The following is a 16030-nucleotide window of genomic DNA, read 5'->3' as shown; positions in this document are numbered from 1 at the left end:
CCTGGGCTCTAGCTATGGGGTTGTAAGGGACAAAGAAACCTCTTTTCACTGTTCTGCCCTCAAACCTGATAAACCAATGGTGCCAGAGAAGCTGCAGTGTTGTTGCTCAGTAGGGTACCAGTTGGTAAAGGATATCAGTTCCACCTCCTAGGTGTCTCAGGAGAGCTAATGGAAAACGTAGGATGGTTGCCAGAGCTGGGGCTTCCAGGGTTGGGGACAAAAGTCTGGAAGTATTATGTTACTATTACTGATCCAGCATGAACCCTGGAGAGTGGTGATTTTGCCTACTTACATTTCAGTTCATGCAAATAACTTCTTGATGTCTGAAGTTGATCCAAAGCTACGGTAAAATCTCCTGCCTTCTTTATGCCTGGTGTCTTGATGGTAGTGGAGACTTTTCTAGTGCAGTCACATCACAGGCCAATGGAGGAGGCTTTTCCGCAAGCATGGCTGTGCATCCTGCACAGCAGAGGCCACAAGGCAACAAGAGCTCTCTTTCGCTGGTACAGTACTGCTTCATCCGTGGCTTTCCTGGCAGAAGACGTCAGGGAGGGGGAGACTTGTCCTCAAGGTCTAGCTAATGTGGTTAGGCCAGCAAAACTTTATAGCATGCAACTGGTCTGAAACATGATGCCTCGTGCTGTGCCATTGGCCACGGGGTGGGCAGCACAGGGAGAGTGCTGAGGCGTGGCTGTAGCACAGGTCATGGCGCTGCCTGACAGATGTAAGTAGTCCTGGTAGAGGAGCAGTGGATAAGGTGAAGTAACGCTTTTGATCTGCGAAGGCTGCACAATATGCTTCACAGCCACTTTACTTTCAGGTTTGTGAAGAGTTTTTTCCATTTCCAACAGTAATGGATTCCTAAAATCCTCAGGAGTGTTTTTATTGAGTTATATTTAAAGAGTAAAATGTCTTGTGAAAGTTTTGCTCTTCAGAGTATTCCTTCTATGATCTTGTTGGTAATGTACTGGTAAAAGAGAGAAAGAGATTATATAGATATATTGTTAACTGATTGGTTTGTATTATCATTACTTTCATAAGGCTGTAATCACTGTACACCAGTTTTCTCCCTTCAATCATTCTGCGTATTTCAGTGTATCTAGGTGTCAGATATCCAAGAGAAGCAGGTACGTTTTTTTCTCTTTCATGCAAAGATGCTTACTTGCATATTCTTCTTACTATCTATTGGAAAGCAAGAATATTGTCTATCATTCACTGATACACTCACTCCTTTGAAGGTCATGATTTGCGTAGCTTTGAATCGTAGAGCAGTATTAGGACAGTCAGCATATTTCTTCTTAGAGTGGCATAGTACTAATGATTACTAAGCTTTGAGGAATCTGAAATCCTTTTTCTCTTTTTTTTTTTTCTTACTTAGTAAAGATCCTGTGTGTTTGAAAGACAGAGTGCTTTGTTCCAGCTATCAGCTGGTCTTATAAAGATATTACTGCTTGCTTCTTGTTTAAGTAAACACATTAGTCTGAGAGTGAGATGCACTTACGTGTCTAGCTAAGCTGAAGATTTTTTTAAATTAAAGTCTAATATATAGTTTTAGTAAACTCTCCTGGTTTATTATGAATAGAACTAATAGTTACAGCCTGCCTTAAACATATGTTCTTCAGAAGATTAATTTCCACATCCTGGATTTATTTATTTACATGTTCATGAATTCTCTTATCTAAACTCTGCCCTTGGAGAGAAGGATTAAAGGTAACTTTATTGCTGTTAGCAGCAATGGGAGGAACTGTATTATTGGGTTTTTTTCCAGTTAGGATTCACCCTCCTACATCCCAGTGAGAAAAAAATAGATTCTTATGCTCTGCTCCATCAGTAAAAACTGTCAGCATGAATGAGCATGTTGTGTATCTCCACATCTTGGCTCATGGATTCCCCTTGTTATTGCCTACTTTATATCATCATGATGTTTTCCTTATTCCCTTTCTCTTTTTTTAGATAACAGTGCCACTACTTCAGATTATATTTTTTGGTTGTGGGAAACTTAGTTTTATCTGTGGAATCAGAATCTGATGTCAGTGAATAAAAACACATTAATTTAACTAAGAAGGGAACTAAGTCCTTATTTCAGTATCTGTAATGTGGGTGTACTTTTTTGCAGAAATAATACTACAGTTGCAATGCTTAAAAGATTCAGTCTTTTAGCTGTCAGGACTCTATTCTGCCTATTAACTCCATTTGTCCTAACAATTCTGGGAAGACTATAAACTGCAACTAGATAGTCTGAACATAACTGTGCTTTATCCTTGCTAAGCTTCTGAAAGACCTGAATATAGACTGCCTCACGAGAGAGGAACATCTTTACCACTTACCTCAATCACTTTTATTATTAAAAAAACCCAACCAAACAAACAAACAAAAACCACCACTAACAACTCTGTCTTATAGTCACTGCTTATTTGATGCTACCATGCCTAGCTAGATCTGCAGGCTGTCCTTTTTCAGTCTCAGACTGGTGCATACATTAGTGTCATGTTATTAAATGTCCCTGAAGTAGTGAGTCTATCAGTAAGACATTCTCCATCTTTTTTTTTTTTTTTCAATGACTTCCATCTCGAAGATATAAGGTTAATTTTTTAAAGTTTTCATAGTGAAACTGGTCTACTTAAAGGTCTAATTGAAAAATCCCGTACATAATGCTTTTTGGTGCCTAGTTTTCAATTGCTTTTTTTACACCTATTTTCAATACAAACAGGATTGTTTTTTCTCATTTTAGAAGTAGCACTCCAACATTTTTCTTTTATGGCACATTAAACTATACTGGGTTTGGGTTTTATATTTTTGTATGTCAAAGGTGCTAGAAATTTTGAATTCTTTATATACCTGTGCATAAGGCAGCCCACACAACACAAACTTATGAATAAGCTGAGCCGTTTTTATGCTTCATTTGCTTCATTACCTTTCTGCGGTGACTGTTTGTATATATGGATGCAACTTATGTGTATTTTTTTATAATAGTTGATGTAATATCCACTTTGAAATGAATGCATGCTTGTGCAGCACATCATTATTTCTGCTAGTCACTGAGACTTTGTACTGCTGTTTATTTTTATTCATTGGGAAAGATGCTTACTATAAATTCTGATAGTCTTTTATGGAGAAAAAGTAGTATCTTCTATAATGGCTTAAAAGCAGCTGATCAAGTTAAAGCTGCATCATCTGTATGCTGTGTAATCAATGAGTGCATGGGTCTCAGTGCATCTTGGAACTCAGTGCCAGAAACTGAATGATATCTGAGAAGAGCTGTGCATGCTCAGATGGGTGAGATTGTGTTGACTGGAAAAGCCTGATGGAGAATTTGCAAACAATATTATGTCAAGACATACTTCTGTTTTTATTACTCCTAGATTATTAACAGTTATGAATACCAGAGAGGTTCAGTTTTCTGAAATCTATGAACAAACAGGGCCAAAGAATTCATAATGTATAATTTAGGTAACTTTGCAAATGGACAATGAAGTGGGTATAGGGACATGATAGCTTCAGAAAGTCTGAGTGATATTGACACAAATTGTGTATCCCTTTATTAAGTTGCTGTGTAACTTGCTTGTACTGCATGGAAACTTGGAACACCAAGCCAGACGGTGATGAAGCAGAAGTAGACTAGGAGATCAATAGAAAATATGACAAGTGAGGTTATGGGGACTTCTGCAATCTGATACTTTGCTGTCCTTTTCCCATAAAGCACGGTGATTTTGAGATTGGCAATCCTATGAAAGCTGAAGCAGGAAATTCTTCTGAAAGCTGATCAGAAAGTTTTATCTTTCAATACCAAAGATAACATGGCTCAACTGCTAAGACAAGTTACTCTGATGCTTTACTGTTACTTCATGTAGCTTCTTCTCACCCTATATCTATCTTTTGTAACAGGTTTTATAGTCTCTGTTCCTGTGTGAACTTCAACTCTTAACTCATGCATGAGAGTATTTAATATTTCATTTAATGAGTACATTTACTTTGGATTTCTTAAAAAAAAAAAAAAAAAAAAAAAGTGGTATTGCTTTCTCTTTGAAATTTGGGTTCTGGGGCAAGTGTTTTAAATCACTTCTTGAGAAATTAGGCCAATATTAGTAGTATTTGAATGGGAGCAAGATCTAAGATCCCAAATGGTGCTATGAGTGTACTGATCGGTGTCTGTGAGAACATGGCTTATTCGTCAGGGATGGTTTGACCTGTTCAGAATTGCCACAGGGACATTTAGTGTTATATAGCCAAATACGTTATATACTGTCTTGAAAATATGTCATTTCCACAAGTACTTACAATACCTGATATCTAAAACACAGTTTCCACTATATGTAGTTAGACAAAGTGAATTTTGAGTGTTTTTTTTTCAATAAATGTTGTAGTGCATACGTTGCAAGGAAATGTTAATGAAAGTCATCTTTGAATTTTGGAACATCTACACTTGAAACTTGACTATAAGTGTTTCATTTATCCTGCTGCAGAGAGAACCTGTTAGCCAACAAAATTAACCAACAAGATTAGCCATCAATGTTCTGCTCTGAAAGTGTTGAAGAATAATAGCAACAAGTAGCACATACTTTGCAGGAAGGGTTGTGCGCAAGAGAAATGTAACTCTTGTTCCAGAGTATACATGTAAACAGACGAGAGATAAAGACTAAGGAGAAAAATGGCATCACATAAAGATGCAGCTCTTTTCTGGAGTTAACACAATAGTAATGTCAATAGCAGAGCCAGGAATTAGAAACCACTAGGCATTTGTCTATTCGCTGTGATCTCTTTTAAGATAATCTGTAGATTACATATTATTTGAATAGATAACAACTACATTCAGAGTAATTGTGATTTTATTGTTCTGTCACAAACAAAAAAACAGTTGAAAAATATGTTGCAAATTATTTCTTCTGCTGCAGTACCTGTGATTGGATAGCAGTGTGTTCAATGACTTAATGGCATTGCTTTTTTGCAATATCATTATGTTGTTTTTATACTTCTTGTTCTGGAGAAGGGGGAAATTTTTGACCTTAAAAGTACTTAAGGAGGTAAAATCAAGAGCAACAAAACTACCTGCTGTAATCATGGGGAGAGGAATCATCAGTGGACATATTTTTTTAATGGTTTTATCAATGCAAAAAGGCCACTATCATAACTGTTAGGCTAAAAATGTAATTCAACCCTTGTATGTTACTAACCTAGTGAAAAGAACAAAAAAAATACAGTGATCACTAGGTTAACTGGATATATTATAAATATTTGATAACAGGTGTAAAATATTTGTATAATATTACACATATTAATTTAATAATACTTACATAATAATACATCAAAAAGAAGAGAGAAGAGCTGGTGAAAACTTAAAATGCTTAGCAATGTTTGTGATGTTTTGCAAGCCACTTTTGTCTTAACAGTTCTGATGTTAAGGGTAGTAGAAATAACTATGATCCTTGCTTGTACATTCAAGTTGTGTTTTTTTATCTTCTGACATTTTCTCTAGTACTTTCTGTCAAGAAGGCAGTTCGAGTGTGTTACAATGACGGTGCACAGAAATAAATGATTAAATCAGGCACGGATATTAAATAGCAATATTTAGTGCATACTACTAATGTCTTACCAATGAAGTATTAACTAGTAATAACTTAAATGTCAAAAATTAAGTCTCTAAAAGATAATTTAAATTAAATTTAAATGTTATTTAATATTAAATTTTCCTATCCCTGAATTCTCATTTTTAATGTGTTATATCTGCCCTACAAAAACATCTTAACTCCTACCAGGAAGATACAACCTACATAGCTGTGAATAGGGAGTTCTCTCTTTTTGATCTCCCTAATGTGTCAGATCTTACACTTTCAAATTAAATAAATATAATTGTTTTGACTAAAACTGGTAACCTCTCTTATGCTTTTCAAAAAACTAAATGGAAGTCCATAGTATTTTCAATAATCATCATTTAAAACTTTAGAATAATTTGCAGTACTTTCTTGTTCCTTAGGCATTTCAGGATTGCTTTATTTTTCAAATACAGATATTTTTCACAGAGTTTGGAGCACTTTATTGCATTAGATGTATATACTCTTTACCTTAGTATATAGGTCTATTTTACGGATCTGAACCTTAAGTATCTACATTTGTAGGTTATATTTACTTGGTTAAAAGGGCAAATCCTGGCTCTAAAATTGTAGGTCTCAGTATTAAAATATGAATTATAGCTATAAAGCTTACCTATATAATTTTCTTTTCACTAATAGCCCAGAAAACAAAATTATTATTTATTCAGTGCTATCTGATTATGTTGTATACAGTAATAGCAGATGAGATTGATGGTAAAATGTCAATGCATATACCAAAGGTTTGTTGTACGTAACATCTTTAGTTCTTGCCCACCATGTTCTGTTGAATAGTAGGACTGCATTTTTATTTCAAACAGAGCAAACCAAGATGACCTCCATAGGATAGCAGCAGAAGCAGGCACTTGATCTGTCTTCCTAGTGCTTCTCTGTGCATCCTGCCAGCGGCACTGGAAAAATTCCGCTCTTTAAGGACCACTTCAAAAGAATAGGTACAAAACATTTCATGCCTGCTACCACAAGTACTGCAATTATCAGAAAGGGATTGGGAATTATAAGGACTGGATGTGAGTACTCTTCAAAGTGGATTGGTAATGTGGGTGGCAATCAAAGAAATGATTTAGTACTTGAGAGACTGCATAATTAACCTGAGCAGAGGTTATGCTGCTTGCACATTACATATTTTTTAAAAATGAGAGAGAGAGGGGAAAAAGCATTCATGTCCTGTAAATTTCAGAAAACAATGTGAAAGGAAGGTCCAGCAAACTTAGAAAACTGTTTTGTTTTCTCTTCTCTCCATGAGGTTTGGATCAGATTTTCCTTGTATTGTCATTGTCACTATAGAAATAATTTTTTATATATATAACGTTAAAATAAATATTCTATAGGTTTTTTATCAACATGCTAACTCAGCTGAAAATCTTCTGTAGGAAAGCCAAAAACCAGAATAAAACTTGAAAGGCTAAGTATCAACAATTCATTTCAAGTAGTGAATCATTTTGACTTTATCTGTGGTTGGAAATTTGCAGTACCTGTGCTAAATCTTGACTGCAGTTTGCTACCTTGCACGACCAAGGCAGGTGCTCCCCGACCCTGCAAACCACTGTATTTTGCAAATGTATTTGGAAATGGTTTTCTACTCTTTGCGTCAATGTAGTCTACTACCGTAGTTTCCTGCTGTAATGCAACTATTGATTTACTGAGGGAAACAGACCTCTAGAATTTCACCTTCAGACTTTAAGTAATACTTCGCTTAAGTCATGCCTCTCCCTTGCATTAGAAATAGCAAAAGCAACAACACCAAAGGGAATCCTATGCCACAGATGCAGAAGCAGCTGAACTGAATACACAGGAGAGGGCCTGGACCACAAGTGGTAAAAATACAGTGTCGTGGTACTCAGTACAACACCATGTGCCATGTGAGATGGCCAAATTCTCTTTTTGATAGTTTAGTAGTGCTGGGAGTGTAAGTACATTATAGGCATAACAGGCCCAGCTTCTTTGCAGGTTGTGCAAAAGCAAAGAAAAACTTCGTTTTCTTACATTGTAACCTACCTGATGTGTAACCAGAAATAGAATTGAAACAGCAGGTAATCATGCCAAAAACATGAGATAAGGTCTTATAAGGACAAAAATTTGTTCATTATTGCTTGAAAAAACATTGATGGTCTTGTGTTTTGGCACACACTGAAACAATTACCTCCTTCAAAAGTGCTGGAAATATCTGAGCTACAGATTTCCTGATTTCTTTCTGTTGGGGCGACTCATAGTACAAATACTACATTTGAAAACAGAAGACTTCCTAAATCTTAAAGATATCTTAAAGATGTTAGATAAGCATTTTTAAGACTCAGTAAATAGAGTGTGTACCTCATTATCAGCCATAAACTCTCCTTCACCTTTGCTCCCCAAGCATCCTTGATTTATGGTATTTGGTTGGGGTTTTTTTGATTGGAAGACAGATAGAAAGATTTCTTCAGGCTCTGAAATAAGTGGTCTTGATTAAATTCAGCTTTAACTATAAAGTAAGCAACCATATATGTAAACATGTAACATTAGATTACATTATTTACTTCAATTTTTTTTGAACAGCTGTCTTGGCAATGTTCATATTATGCTAATGTGAATATTGTAATTATTGCTAAATCATTTAATTATATTGTTTATATAGAAAAAATCCTTTGCTACAGTTTGCTCTTATTCACTGTTTGAAATACATATAAACTGTAATAATGACTTGAAGGGATCAGATTTAGATATCTGCCTAAGGGAACAGAAGTTTTGACTAGATTATATTGTTACTAGCTTTCTTCACATACTTAGCATATTGAATCAAAAATGTCATTCAGGCCAAAGCTGTGGAGAACTGAAACTCAATAAACCTTTATAGCATTTTGACATGTATAATGTATATATAACCAAAGATGAAATAAAACTCCTTATTTTTATGTTTCCTTTGTGCACATGTTGCATTTTATTTAAAGCAATCTGAAAAAAATATTACCTATAAATATTAAGGTAGAATATTCTGTGACTTTTAATTAAATTCCTTAAGTATGTTGTGATGCAGTGTGCAGAAGTCATCTAACTTGGAGCAACTAATAATTAAAAGGCAACTAAGTATTCATTTCAAACTACATGGTTCATAGCAATTACTTTCTCTAGTGGCAGGGTTTGGCTGGTTCATTACTACTGTTTATTAGTGATGTAACCTCACCATGTGATATCTCCTGTTGTATTATCTCCTCAGTACATCCAGATGGAAAAAGTTGAATTGAGACCCAAGAAGCCTTCAGTAGGGTCAATATTACAATATCTTTTTTTCTTCTCTCATTCTTGGAACAATGTCTACAGCACACTTACTTCTGTATGTTGCCAGCAGCTCACCAGGAGAGCAAGAGAGAGAAGGCAGCTTACCCATTTTAAGACATCTCTACTGAAGGAGTTATACGACTTTGTAATAATAATCATCATTATCAATAACATTATTTTTATCCAGGCAGATAGTTCAACCTATTGCATAAACAGAAGATCTTTCTTCCACTCAAACCATATCAAAAGAAAGAGCGTTGCAGGTATATGTGAAGAAAAAAAGCCTATTGCTTTAGTATTTTTTCATTATAAAAATCAGACAATGCAGTCACTTCATCTAAAATTTGCTTTGAACATTGGATTTGTTCAAACTTTTAATTAGAATGAAACTTAATGGATTGTGCAATTTTGAGTCACGTTTTGAAGCAAAAAAGACTGGTTAGAAATGTGTCTACTCAGCTAAATTCTCCAGTTCTGTTCAGCTCTGTTGAAACTGTATTTTAATAAGTGTCCAACAGACTTGGAATTAGTAGTTCCAGATTAATGTAAATTCATTGCACATTTCATTTGGGTTTAAATATGGCTTTGGAGATGCAACAGAAATGATCCTGAAATAGTAAAATATGGAGGCCATCTAGACTCAAGAGTAGTATTTCACTAATAAAATCTTTTTAATCAAAAAATCCACCAGCCCGACATGTGATCTCCAAAAAGATATATTGACTGTTCTTGGGTAACATCTTTTTGTTTTTAGAACAAAAACTCTCTTTTAGACTGTCAGAGGAAAAAGAAGGATGCTGATTAATAGTCTGCCCAGTGTGGTGGTTTATTTAAACTCAGACAAGTATACCCAGTACTTAAGACTGGAGTTAACACAAAAGGATCGCAATAGAATTGTTTACCAACTTCTCAGAAAATTCTTTTGGGTGTGCTAAATATTTTAAATTCTTTTTCAGAGCTATAATGTTACTAGAGCTTTTTTTTTTTTTTCACAATAGCTGTTATCAATATATTTGAAGAGTGTATCTAGGAAACTATGTGATTAGTGGGACATTTTTTTCTAATCCAACAAAGGAACTTTCAGTCTCCATGGTGATCATTAATAGTTTGGGGATGCACATACTTTAAGGAAATCCTACACACTGTTCATATTAATAGTTGAGAGCTTAGACAAATATTTAGCATTCATTTAAATTAGTACGATGTCTGATTAGGCAAATCACTGTATTTGTAGTCATTATGAACCGATGTTTATACTGAAGGTTGTTATGTAGAGACTAAAATCTCTAACATTTTATGACACTGCATTTTCAGCTGTTTTACAACACTTTCATTCAGAAAACACTAGAAATAATGAGAATGCACAGACTAACCATTGCTTTGTCAACATGCAGCCATTTTCAATTTTGTTACCTTTTTCGAGAGAGAAAAGCAGTAGTAAGCTGCAGCTTAAATGTTGATTTAGAAAGATGCATTTGATTCAGAAGAGACACCAAAGTCTCACAGCTCTGATATTTTCTCTGGCCTCTTTGTATTAAACAAAAGAGGACTGCTGTCAGGGAGTATTACTCAAACATGTTGACAAGGGTTCCACATTAATTCTCTTGAGGTTGTTTACAGGGAAGGCTTTACTTGTATTTACATGTGCATTTAAGAATTGAATGCTGATTAGCAATTTGTGTTTTAAATCTCCTGATTTGTACCAATTAATTAAAAAATTATGTATGTAGAAATAGTTGATCAAATGCATGTTAACCATGTCCAGCTTAATCCTTTTCAGTTTTTTTCTTTTCTTACCCAATAGCATAAAAATAGAGGTCTGCAGTCTTTGTGTTTCCAAAAATGTAATCTACAATTCCACAAGTTTAGGAGAAAATGTACAAAAACCAAATAATAAAGTAGTTGTACATGCTCCTTATTATAGTGTTACATTAGGCGTTTTCAGAAATATGATGAAGACTAGATTTCAGTGTCCCCAAAAAGAAAATAAGCATTTTTCCATTAGTTTCATGAGCTTAAATAGTCACACAGGCTGTATCTACACTGACAAACCTAAACTCGAAGAGTACAAAGAAAAAAAAAAAAAAGTATAATTAACTTCAGTATAACAATAAAGGGAAAATAACTGATTTCCCATTAAGTTGCAGTTTTCTTTGTGAGTCATATGAAATTAAACTTTCTTCACATTTTATTATGTAGTCCTCATTCATTTCTCCAAGTCCTTCTTTCTAGTTGTGAGTCTTTGTCAATGTTCAGAACAAGCTGTGCCAGATTTGCTTGCTGCTCTTGGAATCTCTTCTTGAACAACTCTTAGTTGATACTGCTGTCCATAGAGATATGCATTGTACTTGTTGTTTCAAATATGTGGGTTGATTTGCTATGTCTACACAATTTTGGTGACTGTATCATGGGCAAGAAAGGGGAGCAAAGGAAAGACATGACTGATAACTCAGAGTGAGACTTTTTTTTTAGTGTTGAGTTTGAGTTGCAGTTTTTCTTTCAGCCTGGGTGATGAGCTACATGTGAAATCATTGCGCTCCCTTATCAGGGTTAAGACAAGTGTGTCTCTCTGTCTCTAAATGTGACATAAAAAGAGATTTAACCCTCTTTACTTTTGTAAAATTAATTACTTTCCTATATTGCCTAATATGAGATGATGTGAGGACCTCACTGCAAGTGTGAAATTCTGTTTTCATTCATAAGGAATGCTGACTTATTTCAATTAATATTCTAGAACAGCTATTTTTTTTGTTACAAATATTATTTGAACACACTTTCCTAGAAAGGAATTTTTTTTCTTTTGTTTGTTTGGTTGGTTGTTTCACTTTATTTTCTCAGGGTTTGTGTTTGTTTATTATAATTTTATCAGGGTTCTTTTGTGTGTGACAGGAACTGTAATTGTACTATTCTTCATGTTATGAATACCTGCCACATACCTACCTTTGTCTCTTTCTCTGATCTTCCAAACAGTATCCCTAGCAGACCTCATCCAAAAGGGGACACAGAGGAATTACCATAGTTATGTTAAGTTCTTAAAGGGGAACACAGAAAGCAGCTTACTACCTTTTCTATTTCTTTTTTTATTCCTTCATGGAAAAGAAACCTTTTTCTTTTATGATTTTGAACATGGGCTTCCCAGTTTGCTTTCCCTGAAATGCTGAGTCAGAATGCTGATACTGAGCATTCATGGCGTTGTTAGATTTCCCAAGATTCCAGCATATTCTTAAATGTCCATTTACATGTTTACATCCAGCCTAAGCTGGTGTTCAGTCTACTTCCAGATGTCAGAGTACAGTTTAGTAAAGCCTGCCATTGAAAATTATGTATTTCTGAATTTATGCACAAAGGGTGAGGTTGAATCAATGACTCTATAATGCACTCCAAAGGGTAATGCTAGTTTGCTGATGTTACTAATGTATCCTTTAGCAAAAACTTTCTGGTGGCAACAATAACTGCATGTGGGTTTTTTTCTGTTACTTAGTGGTTTGGGATGTGTGTAAATTTGCTCAGGATGATGTTGATCTTTTAGATACCTTGACACTGACAGATCTAACACTACCATTGTCCTTTGCTGGTGCTGCAGGGTGGGTGACTGAGCTGTCTGAGATGCTGCTGTAAGAGTCGTCTCCTGAAAGCTGAACTTTGAATCTGCCTGGAAGTGTGTATTAATTCAAATATTGGATTCATCCCTAGTGCTGTACTAGAATATCTTAGTATAAACAGACACGATTATTTATTGATACAACTTCAGATACAAAGATGCTGCTGGATATACTGTAAAACTTTTATTATAACGTACTAATGGTGGCAGAAGCAATGCTGGGTGTAGCCAGCTATTTGAGTCTTTGTTTCCTTGTATAAGGTTATTACTCTTTGTAGTACAGACATTTATCATGTATTTGATTTAAAAAAAAAAAAAAAAAAAAAAAAAAAAAAAAAAAAAAGTCAAGACTGAGAGGGCCTCCATAGCTGTGGTTGTATAAAACAGCTAGAGCTTAAGTGTTATGCAGGTCCATGAAGCACTTGTTCATAAAAGCCTCTGTTTTTTCTCAAGCAGAAAGAGGAGTAGGTGGTATATCCATATAATGGAAGTGGGAAACTGTAGGACATTACAGATGCTAAAAGCATATACGGTTCAAGCAGAAATAGACATATTCATGGTAGATATGTCAACATCTACTTAATGAAAAATTTGTTAAGAAGTCCTTGAGTTAGAAATTGTTCGAGACTAGGGTAAGATTCTACAGAAATATCTGTGTGTGACTTTTCTATTCTTGTGTTCTTGCCTGGGAGCCTGCTTTTTGTCATTTTTCACAATATTGTACTGAATAGACTACTTATCTCTCCTAGTACAGCTCTTCTTTTGGTTTCTTTTCGCAATTTTTTGGTTTATGCAACTTTATAAACATGTTTCTAGTTTAAATTTGATTCCATTTCTCCTTGACCTGGAAGCTGTGTATTCACTGGGGATGGGTGTAAGTTTATAGAGAAGTTAGCTGTGGGAAATGCAAAAGATATGACCATGGATGACTGAAGCTGGAATACAAGCAGCTGAGAACACTGTCTTATTCTGATGTTATCCAGCTTAAACTGTAGAGGGAAATACTGGCTCTCTCACTGTTAATAGGGACTCCCTTTCATTTGTGGTTATCTCTGCGGTGCTTCAGGATTTACAGGCAAAAACCTGATGGGGAAAATCCTTCATTTGTGTCCTTAGTTATACTGAATGCTCATTTTTTTCAACAAAGGGCTAGTAACTCTACAGGAAATAAAGAGCTAAGATGACAGGAAGGTAAATAGTTTGACAGCTTGTCTTAAAGATTCCTTTAGTAATTATAGGAAGTTAACAATTTCTTGTAGGGTTAAAGATGCAATCATAAGATATCAGAGCTACTGACATAGCATGTTTGCCAGTTCCTTACTTAAAGGCAAAAGTAACCTCTTTGTGATGGAGCTGATTGCTATTTTATTTTTAATTACATGTTTCTTCTTCTGGCTTATCACATAGTTAATTTTTGCACGTCCAGTGCAAGTTTTGGAATTGCTTCAAAAATAATGCAATTAAGACATATTGATTGCACTTATTTGTAACTAAAGAATACCACCTAATTTTGTTCGTTTTCCCAGTAATCTTTTTAGTTCAAAGTAAGAAAGGAAAAGTTGTGCTAGTCTTGCAACCTGACTTGATTTCGATTGATTTAAAACCAAGATCAGCATCTGTCTGTGACTATTAATTTTCTGGAAAACTTGCAGCAAACAGTTAAATCAAATCTCATAGATGCACACTGGTGTGGTATAGTACTAAACAGTAACATATGGATTATAACTGTTCCATCTCAAAAGTAATATCACAGCTAAATACCATTTCCATTTTTCTTATGCAGCTTTTTTGAGAGGTGCTAGCCTGTACAGAAGCAAGTGATTTTAAAAAATAAATCTTACTCATAGATCCATGTGAACATACGAAACAGTGAAAATGGCTGGACTTAGGAAAAAAATATGATTTTGAAGTTCTATGAACAGAAAAGTTTATGAAACTTCAAGAGTATGTTACGTTTCTTTCTGAAAAGCTATTTGCTTCTTTATTCAAGGGTTGAAAAAAAAGCACAATTGCCTGTGGTGGATAGAGTGCAGCTACTGTTTTATATGTTCATTAAATATCAGTACCTTACTGCCTTGTTTCCTGCTGCCTTTAAACAGGAGGGAAAACAAACATGGTAAAACATTTGTTGTAAGGACATAATAAAACTCTCAATAGATTACATACACATTTGTGGATGTGTATTGCATAATCACACAAAGCAAAGCACTGCAAAAAACATGACTAATTGTAGATACTTTTTTCAGAGCAGCATAAGAGTACCAATAAAAAGTAAAAGAAACTGTTACTTTCTGTGTCATGTTTTAGTCATATTATTGGCAAGTTAGATTCTTATAACAAGATCCTGGCATCCAGTAAGAAACACAGAGTTTTGAGTATTGGTCTAATTCAGTTAGGATATTCACCACAAAAGTGCCTTAGCAGAGGACCTAAAAATCAGACAAATCTTAGAAGTACAACGCAAACAACAGAAATATGAGGCCCACATAGGCTGCTTTTGATAATCACAAGATGTTTTCTTGGACAAGATACTGAGTTACTTTAAACAGGGACTGCAGTTTGACGTCAGTGGAAAAACAATACTTTATGCTAGCTCTATATTTTTAAGCAATTTAATATAAGCATTTGATAATATTGAGGGATGGGGTTAATTGTAGGATATCTTTGCATCGCAAATTGTTTGCAACTTCAATGTCTTCCTTTGTTTTTCCAATTTTTTTTCTTTTTTATTGAGGGTGGGTAGTATTTATGTCCTTTTGACCTCCTTACTTTGATAATATGAATTCATTCTCCATACACTGGTGGCTGCAACACAGAATTTCTGAGTCTAAATGCACATTGGTAAGGAGTTTTTTCAGTAGTACATAACTTAATCTTACCTCTGTCTACAACAAGAAGCTTTAAATTTTCTCTAACAGTTTAACATGCTGTGCCCTGCCAGAGAGAGACAACAGGGAGGAAAGGTGCCTCCAAATAGCGATCTTTAGTCTCAGTTTAGCTTATGGTTCTATCTTACAAATATCACACAAATCATATTCATGTTTAATGTTAGTGAAGTGGGAATAAAATCTCATGTAATGTTACTATAGATCCTACATATTGTATAAATTTAAAAGCTATGTGTATAAACTTCTGCATGCAGTCTTTCTCAGGAATGCTTCTAGAACTTTAGCCATTAATGCAAATACTTTGTCAGCTGCTTGTGAGATGTGCTTTCTCTTTCCTATCTTTCTTTACAGTATTGTTTCACTCTCAGGAATGACATTTACAACATTCATTCACTGATTCACCTTGTTTTCTTCAACTTCTATGCTGTATGGCTCAGGTAATGCTATAAGCAGAGATTTGACTTGTTGAATGATTTAGATTTCAGGATAAAATATTTTGGGTCTGTAGTGTATGTATTAACAGACTTTGATTACTTTCTTGGGATCAGCTAGAGAAATCCAACTCCATCCCTGCTAGGAACCTAATATTGTTGTCCAATAAGAACCTAGAAAGGAGACAGGAATAAGCCAATGTCCTGGTTCATTCAGGAGTGTGACAGCAAATCTACAGAGCTTGAAGCCTC

General features: G+C 34.9%; 1 protein-coding gene across 1 annotated transcript in view; it reads left to right on the top strand.

Annotated features, from left to right (window-relative positions):
- The first annotated feature begins 446 nt into the window (after window positions 1-446).
- The window catches only part of PRR16 (proline rich 16), a 19980-nt gene continuing 4396 nt past the window's right edge, over window positions 447-16030 (top strand). The window contains exon 1 of the mRNA XM_009710625.1: window positions 447-503. Coding sequence (XP_009708927.1) covers window positions 447-503 — 57 coding nt within the window. The remainder of the gene's footprint in view (window positions 504-16030) is intronic.

This window comes from Cariama cristata, unplaced genomic scaffold (assembly GCF_000690535.1).
Source record: "Cariama cristata isolate BGI_N322 unplaced genomic scaffold, ASM69053v1 scaffold3332, whole genome shotgun sequence".
In the NCBI taxonomy this organism is placed as follows: domain Eukaryota; kingdom Metazoa; phylum Chordata; class Aves; order Cariamiformes; family Cariamidae; genus Cariama; species Cariama cristata.
Note: the sequence above shows the minus strand (reverse complement) of the source record. Positions and strands in the feature narration are given on the sequence as shown.